The sequence below is a fragment of the Rhinoderma darwinii genome, chromosome 1, assembly GCF_050947455.1.
Source record: "Rhinoderma darwinii isolate aRhiDar2 chromosome 1, aRhiDar2.hap1, whole genome shotgun sequence".
NCBI classification, from domain to species: Eukaryota; Metazoa; Chordata; class Amphibia; order Anura; family Rhinodermatidae; genus Rhinoderma; species Rhinoderma darwinii.
In genome coordinates, this window is record NC_134687.1 from 386,857,248 (window position 1) to 386,871,103 (window position 13,856).

The 13,856-nt window shown below is 41.8% G+C and overlaps 1 protein-coding gene across 3 annotated transcripts in view; it reads right to left on the minus strand.

Annotated features, from left to right (window-relative positions):
* The window catches only part of LOC142652779 (uncharacterized), a 159,986-nt gene that overhangs the window by 92,326 nt on the left and 53,804 nt on the right, over positions 1–13,856 (minus strand). For all 3 annotated transcript variants that reach the window (XR_012847929.1, XM_075828466.1, XM_075828459.1), the window contains exon 5: positions 4,873–4,934. Coding sequence is in view for 2 of the 3 variants with exons in the window: in XM_075828466.1 (XP_075684581.1) it covers positions 4,873–4,934 (62 nt within the window). In the remaining variant the exon portion in view is untranslated. The remainder of the gene's footprint in view (positions 1–4,872; positions 4,935–13,856) is intronic.

Sequence of the window (13,856 nt, forward strand, 5' to 3'; positions counted from 1 at the left end):
ACTGAGTACTACAACTACCTTGTTACACCACGCCTGATGTCTGTCTGCTGCCGAGGTCCCATCCGAGCCTATCTTGCTACTGTCTGAAATTACCACAGTTACACCTATTCAAACTATTGACTTTGACTTGTATCCTGTTGGCCAGCTGTCATACTGTCAAGGCGGTATGGCCCAGTGGGTCCGCACACCCTACGTGACACTTTAGATGGTACAATGTTTCTAATCTTGATGTTTTTTAAGAAATGGTAGTGAACAAATTAATTTTTTGAGCCACCAATGACACCAGGCACATTCTCCAATAAATTTGCCAGTCACAAAAATAACGTTACATTTGGCATTTCTATTTGGATCTATAACAGTATTAATAGTAAGGCCCCATGCACACAAACGTGCTTTTGCGGCCGCAATTCCCCCAAAAATCGACGGGAGAATTGCGGCCCCATTCATTTCTATGGGCCCATGCACACGACCATGGTTTCCACGGTCCGTGCATGGCCCAGCAACCTGGACCGCAGAAAGAATGGACGTCTTATTATGGCCGCGTTCTGCGGACCAGGCTCATAGAAAACAATGGACGCGGCCATGTGCAAGGCCTGCGATTTGCAGGCTGCTCGCTGGTGACACTCTCCGGCTGGCCGATCCGAAAATCACGGCCGTGCACATGGCTACGTTCGTGTGCATGGGGCCTTAGTAGTGTGAAGGATGGAGTGGACAGAAGTTAATGTTTATAATAATTTTCTTTCTTTAATAAAATATAGACTATAGAGTTGTGTACATAATTGTGATGAAGCAATAGTAGGATTAGATAAGTATACGTGGCAAGATGGCCCCTGAACAGGGACTACGCACTAATAAAATAACAAGTCACTTCCTGGTATGAACGAACTATGAACTATGAAGACATATCTAAAGGACCAGATAAGGGTGAACCTATCCAAGGATGACACAAGTAACAAGAGACTTACAGTGATACGTGCTTTTATAAAAGTGTGATAACATGTACCCACCCCCAGGAGAAAGGAGATATAGAACAAATGTGTGTAATAAAGCAGGGACGCCTCTCCTGATGCTGAGTGAGGAGCTTTATACCAGACTTTGTGTGGTGTGATTCCTTTCGTACGAACTCAGCGTATTATCCCTGCCGGTTGAGACTGATTAGTACCCGAACAGTAGTATAAGTAGCTTGGACCTTTTTAAAAAAAAATCTTTTTATCAGCCTTTCCATTCATTTTTAGTAAGGCACACTAGAACAGAAGGGCACAGTTTACCTAATATAACAGAAAATCATTTGTACAACTCACAACAATCAATATGGATGGGAAAAAGTAATACTATGTTGCTTCTAATTGTTCAACAACTTATAGAAAAATAAAATCGACTTAGGCCTCATGCACACGACCGTAAAAACACCCGTTATTGCGGGTCGTATTTACGACCCGCAATAACGGGCCCATAGACTTCTGTTAGTCACGGGTACCTTCCCGTTTTCTCACGGGAAGGTGCCCGTGCCGTTAAAAAAATAGAACATGTTCTATTTTTTCATTTTACGGGCCGTGCTGCTATACTTTATAATGGCAGCACGGCTCGCAAAAGCGGCCGGCTGCCCGTGGCCGCCCGTGCCCGGCCGTGCTCGTAATTACGAGTCGTAATTACGAGCACGGTCGTGTGCATGAGGCCTTAAAATAATTATACACTAACCCTAAATGGTTACATGCCGCATGCTCACACGTCGCAATACATATATATGTTATGTTAAAGGGGTTTTCCCAGATTAACATCATATCAAGTTAAAAAAAAAAATCCCAGGTTCTATAAGACCAGCTGAATGTGTCAGGTCTCATTGCTCGGAGCCCAAGTTATTGGGAACCAATGTCTGAGCTCATTTGCAGTGGGGTCCGTTGAAGCATTGCAGGGTACCTGCTGAAATCAATGGATGACTCTCAACTACAAGTGACTCTCAGGGTATGTTCACACGCACTATTTACGGACGTAATTCAGGCGTTTTACGCCTGGAATTACGGCCGAAAATACTGCTTGAAAGCGTCGGCAAACATCTGCCCATTCATTTGAATGGGTTTTACGATGTACTGTGCAGACGGTCATTTTTTTTACGCGCCGCTGTCAAAAGACGGCATGTAAAAAAGATGCCCGCATCAAAGAAGTGCATGTCACTTCTTGGGACGTAATTGGAGCCGTTTTCCATTGACTCCATAGAAAAACAGCTCCAATTACGTCCGTAGTGGACGCTGCGAAAAACGCCTGCACATGCCATTACGTCTGAAATTCAGGAGCTGTTTTCGCCTGAAAACAGCTCCGTAATTTCAGCCATAGCGGACGTGCACGTGTGAACATACCCTAAGGCTGGGTTCACACAACCTATTTTCAGGCATAAACGAGGCGTTTTACGCCTCGAATTACGCCTGAAAACACGGCTCAAATACGTCGGCAAACATCTGTCCATTCATTTCAATGGGTTTGCCGACGTACTGTGCCGACGACCTGTAATTTTACGCGTCGCTGTCAAAAGACGGCGCGTAAAATAACAGCGTCGTCAAAGAAGTGCAGGGACGTTCTTGGGACGCAATTTGAGCCATTTTTCATTGACTTCAATGAAGAACAGCTCTAAATTACGGCCCTAATTGACGCCTCGCAAAACGCGAGTACAAGCAATTACGTCTGAAATGCAGGAGCTGTTTTCTCCTGAAAACAGCTCCACAATTTCAGCCGTAATTGTCGATATCGTGTGCACATACCCTTAGGGTATGTTCACACGGCCTATTTACGGACGTAATTCGGGCGTTTTTGCCCAGAATTACGTCTGAAAATAGCGCCTCAATAGCGTTGACAAACATCTGCCCATTGAAAGCAGTGTCTGTTCACACGAGGTGTAATTTACGCGCCGCTGTCAAATGACGGCGCGTAAATAGACGCCCGCGTCAAAGAAGTGACCTGTCACTTCTTTGGCCGTAATTGGAGCCGTTATTCATTGACTCCAATGAATAGCAGCGCCAATTACGTCCATAATTGACGCGGCGTTCAAGCGCCTGCACATGCCGTTACGGCTGAAATTACGGGGATGTTTTCAGGCTGAAACATCCCCGTAATTTCAGCCGTTACGGACGCCCTCGTGTGAACATACCCTTAGGGTATGTGCACACGATAACTGCAAATACGTCTGAAAATACGGAGCTGTTTTCAAGGGAAAATAGCCCCTGATTTTCAGACGTTTTTTTAGCAACTTTTCGCTGCGTTTTCGTGGCGTTTTTTACGTCTGTTTTTGGAGCTGTTTTCATTGGAGTCTATGAGAAAACGGCTCCAAAAACGTCCAAAGAAGTGTCCTGCACTTCTTTGACGAGGAAGTCATTTTACACGTCGTCGTTTGACAGCTGTCAAACGACGACGCGTAAATTACAGGTGGTCGGCACAGTACGTCGGCAAACCCATTCAAATGAATGGGCAGATGTTTGCCGACGTATTGGAGCCGTATTTTCAGGCGTAAATCGAGGCATAATACGCCTCGTTTACGCCTGAAAATAGGTCGTGTGAACCCAGCCTAAGGGTATGTTCACACGTAGTCAACAAAAACGTCTGAAAATCCAGAGCTGTTTTCAAGGGAAAACAGACCCTGCTTTTCAGACGTTTTTTTACCAACTCGCATTTTTCGCGGCTTTTTTCGCGCCGTTTTCGCGGCGTTTTTTACGTCCGTTTTTGGAGCTGTTTTCATTGGAGTCTATGAGAAAACAGCTCCAAAAACGTCCAAAGAAGTGTCCTGCACTTCTTTTGACGAGGCTGTCAAACGACGACGCGTAAATAACAGGTCGTCTGCACAGTACGTCGGCAAACCCATTCAAATGAATGGGCAGATGTTTGCCGACGTATTGGAGCCGTATTTTCAGACGTAAAACGAGGCATAATACGCCTCGTATACGTCTGAAATTTGGCCGTGTGAACATACCCTTAGGGTATGTTCACATGCTTAACAAAAAACGTCTGAAAATACGGAGCTGATTTCAGAGAAAACAGCCTCTGATTTTCAGGCGTTTTTGAAGCTGAAAATGAAATTTGGAGCTTCTTTTGAGGCTTCTTTTCAGGCGTTTTTGAGGCGTTTTTCGCAGCGTTTTTCGCCCGTGGCCATTGGGCACTGCGGGCATAAAACACAGCGAAATACGCTTTCTCTGCCTCCCATTGAAGTCAATGGGAGGTCAGAGGCGGAAACGCCCAAAGATAGGGCATGTCGCTTCTTTCTCCCGAGAGCCGGTTTTACTGCTCGCGGGAGAAAACCGCCCCCGCCTCCCATTGAAATCGACGGGAGGCATTTTCGGGCCGTTTTTGACGTGCCTTTTGGCGCGGTTTCCACGTCAAAAAACTCGTCAAAAAACTCAGTGTGAACTTAGCCTTCAATGGAAAATCAGCTCCAAAAAACGCCTCAAGAAGTGACATGCTACTTCTTTTTACGGAGCGTCTTTTTACGCTCCATTTTTTTACAGCAACGCGTAAAATAAAGGCTCGTGGGAACAGAACTTCGTAATTCCCATTGAAAGCAATGGGCAGATGTTTGTAGGCGTATTAGTGGCGTTTTTTCAGGCGTAATTCGAGGCGTAAAACGCCTGAATTACGTCCGTAAATAGGGTGTGTGAACAAACCCTTATAAGAAAGCAAAAGTGGCAAAGGTTCTGAAAAGTGACATTTCTATACTACCAATCAGTAATGAGTGTTAGTAATTATTAATATTATGATTAATAAGAAATTATAAATAAATTAGAGTAAAAAGTATATCACTTCTATTTATACTTATATATTTCACTTTTGAACATGATGTATACTGTATTTACAATAGAGTGTTAGTTACATTAATGTTGTCAGTAAGCTTACCCATTGATGATTTTGTGTGGACCTTTCCCATTTATCTTTGCAAAGGTGTTCACTGACTGCCCCTGAAAAAGTCAAATATATTACAACAGAATTATATCTGGTATATAAGTATATAATACAACATGTAATATATGCGGAATATGCAGTGGATTCACTTTGGAATGGTTCAAATATGTTGCTGCATCTGAACGCATCCTTATTTGTGTTTTAGATTTGTTTTTACTTTTCAGTTGAATCCTAATTCAATCGTCTGTATCTTAGGCCCAATGCACACGAACGTGCTTTTGCGCCCGCAATTCCCCCGAAAATCCACGGGAGAATTGTGGCCCCATTCATTTCTATGGGGCCATGCACACGACCGTAGTTTTTACGGTCCATACATGGCCCAGGAGCCCACACCGCAGAAAGAACGGACATGCCTTATTACGGCCGTCTTCTGCGGTCCGGGCTCATTGAAAATAATGGCCGCAGCCATATGCATGGCCCACGATTTGCGGGCGGCTCGCGGCTGGCAGTCCGCAGCCGGCCGACCCGAAATTCACGGCCGTGAACATGGCTACGGTCGTGTGCAATTAACCCCTTAGCGCACCAGGACGCACCGGTACGTCCTGCATTGAAGTGCTTTAAGGCACAGGGACGTACCGGCGCGTCCTGGCTAATTTCTGTCACCCTGTCAAAGGACAAGGTGACAGAACTGTGCCGTCAACTGTTTATGACAGTTGACCGGCACAGTAAGATGGCAGGGAACCATTCACAGCGGTCTCCTGTCGGCGATCGCTGTGATTGGTCAGTCAAGCCATGACGCCGGGAATTAGCTCTCCGACGCCCCTCTGCAACGGCCAGGACCGGAGCTAGGCTCCGATCCGGCCGATTAACCTCTTTGGTGCATCGATTAACGTGATCGATGCATCAAAGTGTCTTGTAGCCTGTCGGCAACCACGATGGTTGCCACGGGCGCGGGTGTCAGCTGCTTGTCACAGCTGACATCGTGCCCTAACAGCCAGGACCGGAGCAAGGCTCCGATCCGGCCGATTAACCCCTTAGATGCAGCTGTCGCTGCATCTAAGTGATTAGATCGTACCCTATGGTTGCTAATGACAACCATCGGCACCCGCGGGTGTTCCGATGGTTGCTATGGCAACCATAGCCTAACAATCGCTTCCTAGTACGGAAGCCTATTAGGCCCCGCCGGGAGGCGAAGCCTAATAGGCTTGCTGTCAGTGAATAGATGACAGCTCTAATACACTGCACTATGTAGGTAGTGCAGTGTATTAGAATAGCGATCAGGGCTTCATGCCTTCAAGTTCCCTAGTGGGACAAAAAAAAAAAGTTAAAACAAGTTAATAAAAATGTTGTAAAAAAGTTACAAAAAATAAGTTTCATGTTAAAAAACACTATAACAGCCTTTTTTCCTATAATAAGTCTTTTATTATAGGAAAAAAACAAAAAACATAAAAAAAAGTAGACATATGTGGTATCCCCGCGTCCGTAACGACCCCAACTATAAAGATATCACGCTATTTTACCTGTACGGTGAACACCGTAAAAAAAAAAAAAACTGTTCCAGAATCGCTGTTTGTTAGTCGCTACCCCTCGCAAAACAGAATAAAAAAAGGGATCTAAAAGTTGCATGTACCCCAAAATTATACCAGCCCGTCCCGCAAAAAACAAGCTCTCCCACCGCTTTTTTGACGGAAAAATAATAAGTTATGGCTCTCAGAATATGGTGACACCAAAAATAAATTATTTGAAACAAAAGTGATTTTATCGTGCAGACGCTTCAAAGCATAAGAAAAACTATATACATCTGGTATCACCGTAATCGTGCCGACCCGCAGAATAACGTAAAATTGTCATTCATAGCGCATGGCGAACGCCGTAAAAAAGAAATAATAAAAAACATCAGAATTGCAGGTTTTTGGTCACCTTGCTTGCCAAAAAAATGAAATACAAAGTGATCAAAACATTGCATGTACCCCAAAATGGTACCAATGAAATCTACAGATTGTCCCGCAACAAATAAGCCCTCACACGGCTCCGGTGGAGAAAAAATAAAGACGTTTTGGCTCTCAGAATATGGCGATGCAAAATGTGCAAAGTGTCCAAAAGCGGATAAGATCGGGCGCCATTTATCAGTGCGACACCGGCCACATATGTGTGGATAATTATTTATTTACCCCATTATTATACTCTCTTATTATACCCCTGATGTTCTCCGCACAGCTTACATATGCCCCCACATCATAACTGAAATACCAGCAAAACCCCAAACAAAACAACTAGCGAGCAAAATCCACGCTCCAAAAGCCAAATGGCGCGTCCTGCAGCGTGTCCCAGAAGCAGTGTACGTCCACATATATGGCATCGCCATACCCGGGAGAACCCGCTTAACAGTTTGAGGTATTTGTCTTCAGTGGCACGAACTGGGCACAAAATATTGTGCACTAAAATGGCACATACCTGTGGAAATTTTCACTTTGCACCATCCACTGAGCATTCATTTCTAATAGGAAAAAAAAAAACCTGTGTGGTCAAAATGCCTTGAGGGGTTCAGTTTCCAAAATGGGGGTCACTACTTGGGGGTTTGTTTTACTATTTGACCTCAGAGCCCTGCCGTTGTGGGCTAATGCTGCGAAAATCACCAAAATAGGTCTCACATGCGCCTTTCACTCCTAAGCCCTGTCATATGTCCAGGCAAATGATAAATGCCTTGAGGGATGTAGTTTACAAAATGGGGTCACTTCTCAGGGTTTTACACTCTACTCTGGTACCTAAGAACGCTCTGCAAATGCGACATGGCGCCCCTACACCAGTCCAGCAAAATCTGTGCTCTAAAAGCCACATGGCACTCCTTCCATTTTGAGCTCTGCCATGTGCCTAAACAGCAGTTTAGGGCCACACATGGGGTATTGCCGTACTCGGGAGAAATTGGGTAACAAATTATGTGTTGTTTTTTCTCCTATTACCCCTTATGGGAAAAAAAATTGGGTGCAAAACTACATATTTTTGGGGAAAAAAAAAATTTTTCATTTTCACTGCCTCATCCTAAAACAATCTATGAAACACCTGTGGGATCAAAATGCTGAGTACACCCCTAGATGATTACCCTGAGGGGTAAAGTTTCCAAAATGGAGTCACTTCTAAGGGGTTTCTACTGTACGGGTACTTCAGGGGCTCTGCAAATGCGACATGGTGCCCAAAAAACAATCAACCAAAATCTACATGCCAAGTAGCACTCCTGCCATTCTGAGCCCTGCGGTGTATCCAAGCAGCAGTTTATAACCACATATGGGGTATTGCCGAACTCGGGAGAAATTGCTTTACAATTGTTGGGGCGCTTTTTCTCCTTTATTCCTTGTGAAAATGAAAACAATTCAACATTTTAGTGGAAAGAATGTAGATTTTCATTTTCACTGCATAATCCCAATAATTCAGCAAAAAAACTGTGGGGTCAAAATGCTCACTATACCGCTAGATAAATTCCACGAGGGGTATAGCTTCCCAAATGGGGTCACTTTTGCCGGGTTTGCACTATTTTGGCCCCTCAGTGGCTTTGCAAATGTGACATGGTGCCGCAAACCATTCCAGCAAAACTTGAGCTCCAAAAGTCAAATGGTGCTCCGTCCTTTCTAACTTCCGCCATGTGTCCAAACAGCAGTTTATTACCACATATGGGGTATTGCTGTGCTCAGAAGAGTTTGCTTTACAAATATTGGGGTGTTTTTCTCCTTTATCTGTTGTAAAAATGAAAAAATCTGAGCTAAAACGACATTTTATTAGAAAAAAATTTAGATTTTCAATTTCACGGCATAATTCCCATAAATTCAGCAAAAACTGTGTAGGGTCAAAATGCACACTACACTCCTAGAAAAATTCCTTGAGGGGTGTAGTTTTCAAAATGGGGTCACTTTTGGGGAGTTTCCACTGTTATGGTCCCTCCAGGGCTTTGCAAACACGACATGGCACCGAAAACCATTCCAGCAAAATCTGCGCTCCAAAATCCAAATGGCCCTCGTTCCCTTCTGAGCCCTGCCGTGGGTCCAAACAGCAGTTTATTACAACATATGGGGTATTGCCGTAATCGGGAGACATTGCTTTACAAATGTTGGGGTGCTTTTTCTCCTTTATTCCTTGTAAAAACTAAAACATCGTATGTTTTTTCAGAAAAAAAGTAGATTTTCATTTTCACAGACCAGTTCCAATAAATTTAGCAAAAAACCTGTGGGCTAAAAATGCTAACTATACCTCTTGAAAAATTCCTTGAGGGGTGTAGTTTCCAAAATGGGGTCACTTTTGGGGGGTTTCCACTGTTTTGGCACCACAAGACCTCTTCAAACCTGACATGGTGCCTAAAATATATTCTAATAAAATAGAGGCCCCAAAATCCACCAGGTGCTCCTTTGATCTGAGGCCGGTATTTCAGTCCATTACCACACTAGGACCACATGTGGGATATTTCTAAAAATTGCAGAATCTGGGCAATAAATATTGAGTTGCATTTCTTGGGTAAAACCTTCTGTGGTACAGAAAAAACTGTATTACAAATGAATTTAGTAAAAAAAAATTGAAATTTGTACATTTCACCTCTACTTTGCTTTACTTCCTGTGAAATGCCTAAAGGGTTAAAAAAAAATCTGAATGTGGTTTTGAATACTTTGAGGGGTGCAGTTTTTAAAATGGGGTGTTTAATAGGGGGTTTCTAATATATAAGGCCCTCAAAGCCACTTCAGAATTGAACTGGTCCCTGAAAAAAATAGCCTTTTGAAATTTTCTTGAAATGTGAGGTCATAGAAAAATAAAAGTGCGTTCAAAAAACGATGCAAACATAAAGTAGACATATGGGAAATGTTAACTAGTAAATATTTTGTGTGGTATTACGATCTGTTTTACAAGCAGATACATTACAATTTAGAAAAATGCAGATTTTTGCAAATTTTCTCTAAATTTTGGTGTTTTTTACAAATAAATATTGAATTTAACGACAAAATTTTTTCAATATCATAAAGTACAACATGTCACGAGAAAACAATCTCAGAATCGCTTGGATAGGCAAAAGCATTCCAGAGTTATTACCACATAAAGTGACACATGTCAGATTTGCAAAAATAGGCTGTGCCACAAGGCCAAAATAGGCTGCGTCCTTAAGGGGTTAAATGTTCTTGTACAAAAAAACAAGAACATACTTTGTTTGTTTTCTTTTCTTCTGTGTTACATTGCTCTATACTGTTTAATACGGATGTCTACCTTCGATACGCTATTATATTGATATCATTATGCACAGATGGATATATCCTCTGTTGGTCTCCCCTGAGAGTAAGAGGAGTCCTCTGTTTAGAGACAATGCATTGTACCTGTTACATGTTACATGCATTTTACTGCAATTTCTGTATCGTTAAGCACAGCCATTGAACCACAAAAAACAAGAACAAATGAAAGGGTTGAATAAGTTTTCTTTATAACAACTGTATAACACAGAGCAGCAATTCTTCTGATTACAGTAACCTGTATCCGTTAGGGTTCGTCCACACGTGTCGGATTTGCTGTGGTAAAATCTGCAGCAAATGCGAACCAGAATCCGCAGGGAAATCCGCCAGAAAATCCACACCAAATCGTGTACATTTTGGTGCAGATTTTGTAGAAGATTTTCCACTCTGGAGAACAGCCGAGTGTAAAAAAACAAAACGCTATACTCCCTTACCCTGGCGCTCCTTGAGAAACGCGCCCCTGTCCCCAGGCTGGTCTCTGTACACACGGCCTCCTGAGATGATAATTAGCACTTGTGACTGCTGCAGCCTGTAATTAGCTGCAGCGGTCACGTGTCGACACCACACGTCAACAATCGAGCCGGGTGTACAGAGACCAGCTGGGGAACAGGGACGTGTAGCTTTGGAGGCGCCAGGGAAGGTGAGTATAGTGTTTTTTTTACTTTAAACTTTGAAAATAGTGTTTTCTTTATGGACTTGTAGATTCTGCTGCACCACTACTCAATTTCGATGCAGAAAATGTCAGCATTAAACTGCAGAAGTGTGAATGCAGTTCTGGGCCTTAATACAGGCTACAACTTATGATCAGATCAGATAAATAATCAAAATATTACTCAACATTTTAAGCAGACAATATTTATATAAATGGTGTTATAAGGCAATTCTATGGTTTAAACAATGGTGAACACTTACAAGCATTTGATGTCTTCATATAGGCCACAGCCACATTTTTGTATATTAGCCTTATCAACACAACTGTTTTCTCCTTGGAAAAATCGTTCCATTTTATTAGGCGCATCAATTTCTGGAAGAAATGTTATTTACATTTATTACTTTACCCGATTATTACTTTATAGCATGTCACAATGCATGTTACAAAATAAACAATGTAAGGGTATGTTCACACGCATAGTCAAAAAATGACTGAAAATTACAGAACTGTTTTCAGAGAGAACAGCCTCTGATTTTCAGCTGTTTTTGAAGCTGAAAATGCATTTTGAGGCGTTTTTTCTAGACATTTTGGGGGCTGATTTTCCATTGACACGATGAAAAACAGCTCCAAAGACAGCTCAACAAGTGACATGCTCCTTCTTCTTACGGGCCGTTTTTTAATGTGCTGTTTTTTAAAACAGTGGCTTAAAAAAACGCCCCGTCTGAACGAAACACAGTTTTTCCCATTGAATTCAATAATCAGATGTTTGTAGGCGTTTATTTACCGTTTTGTTGTTTTTTTAAACTCGTTTTCTTGAAAATAAAATATCAAGAGTCAATTGTACAAAGACATCAGAATAATAATATGCAGCAAACATTCCATAAGACATTAAGAAACGACGGCTACTATGCAGACGAAATAACACAATGCAGAGCAATTGTACACAAACTGTGTTTCATATATGATTTTATTCTTGTTTGAATAATTCTGCTACATTTGCCTAATTTTCCTTTAATCTTTATTTGTATTTTTCTGTACTGATCTGTGGTGATCAGTACAGAAAAATACAAATAAAGATTAAAGGAAAATTAGGCAAATGTAGCAGAATTATTCAAACAAGAATAAAATCATATATGAAACACATACCCCATACATTGAGCTATAAGCATGTGTCCATGGGAATATATTCCATCCCACCAATACACTTTATCTACATCCACAGCATGTCCCAAATAATCAGTCAAACCTTGAACCATACAGTGAGTGAGATTCGAGGAGCACCAACCACCCCAGATTAACCTCTTAAGGACACAGCCTGTTTTGGCCTTAAAGAGGCTCTGTCACCACATTATAAGTGCCCTATCTCCTCTATAAGGAGATGGGCGCTGTAATTTAGGTGACAGTAATGCTTTTTATTTAAAAAAAACGATCTTTTTTCACAACGTTAGGAGTGATTTTGGTTTATGCTAATGAGCTTTCTTAATGCCCAAGTGGGCGTACTTTTACTTTCGACCAAGTGGGCGTTGTACAGAGGAGTGCATGACGCTGACCAATCGGCATCATGCACTCCTCTCCATTCATTTACACTGCACTAGCGATATAGTGATATCACTATGTGCAGCCTCATACACAAACCCTAACATTACTACAGTGTCCTGATAATGAATACACATGACCATCCAGCCTGGACGTCATGTGTACTTAGAATCCTGACACTTCTGAATCTTTTTTGTGAGATTCCAGCAACGGATACGAAATCTCGCGAGATCTCGGAGCTAAACGAGATTTGGTTTCACTTGCCGGAATCTCACAAAAAAGAGTCAGAAGTGTCAGGATTCTGAGTACACATGACGTCCAGGCTGGATGGTCATGTGTATTCATTATCAGGACACTGTAGTAATGTTAGGGCTTGTGTATGAGGCTGCACATAGCGATATATCTATATCGCTAGTGCAGTGTAAATGAATGGAGAGGAGTGCATGATGCTGATTGGTTAGGGTCATGCACTCCTCTGTACAACGCCCACTTGGTCGAAAGTAAAAGTACGCCCACTTGGGCATTAAGAAAGCTCATTAGCATAAACTTAAATCGCTCCTAACGTTGTGAAAAAAGATCGTTTTTTTAAATAAAAAGCATTACTGTCACCTACATTACAGCGTCCATCTCCTTATATAGGAGATAGGGCACTTATAATGTGGTGACAGAGTCTCTTTAAGGACACAGCCAATTTTTTCAAATCTGAGGTGTCACTTTATGTGGTAATAACTCTGGAATGCTTTTATGTATCCAAGCGATTCTAAAACTGTTTTCTCGTGACACAATGTACTTTAGGTTAGTGGTGAAATTTGGTCGATATATTCAGTGTTTATTTGTGAAAAACCACAAAATTCTGAGAAAATGTGCAAAAATTAGCATTTTTCAAAAATTTAAATGAATTTGCTTGTAAGACAGATAGTAATATCACACAAAATAGTTACTAATTAATATTTCCCATATGTATCCATCGTTTCTTAAAAGTATTTTTATTTTCCTAGGACGTTACAAGGCTTAGAACTTTAGCAGCAATTTCTCACATTTTCAAGAAAATTTCAAAAGGCCATTTTTTCAGAGACTAGTTCAATTCTGTAGTAGCTTTGAGGGCCTTATATATTAGAAAGTCCCCATAAATCACCCCATTTTAAAAACTAGACCCCTCAAAGCATTCAAAACAGCATTCAGAAAGTGTTTTAACTCTTTAGACGTTTCACAGGAATTAAAGCAAAGTAGAGGGGAAATTTACCATTTTCATTTTTTTTTACAAAATTCATTGGTAATAAAAAAAAATCTTTAACACAGAAGGTTTTACCAGAGAAACACAACTTAATATTTATTGCCCAGATTCTGCAGTTTTTAGAAATATCCCACATGTGGCCCTAGTATGCTAATGGACTGAAACACCTGGCCTTAGACGCAAAGGAGTACCTAGAGGGTTTTGGGGCCGCCTTTTTTAGAATATATTTTAGGCACCATGTCAGGTTTGAAGAGGTCTTGTGGTGTCAAAACAGTGGAAACCCCCCAAAAGTGACCCC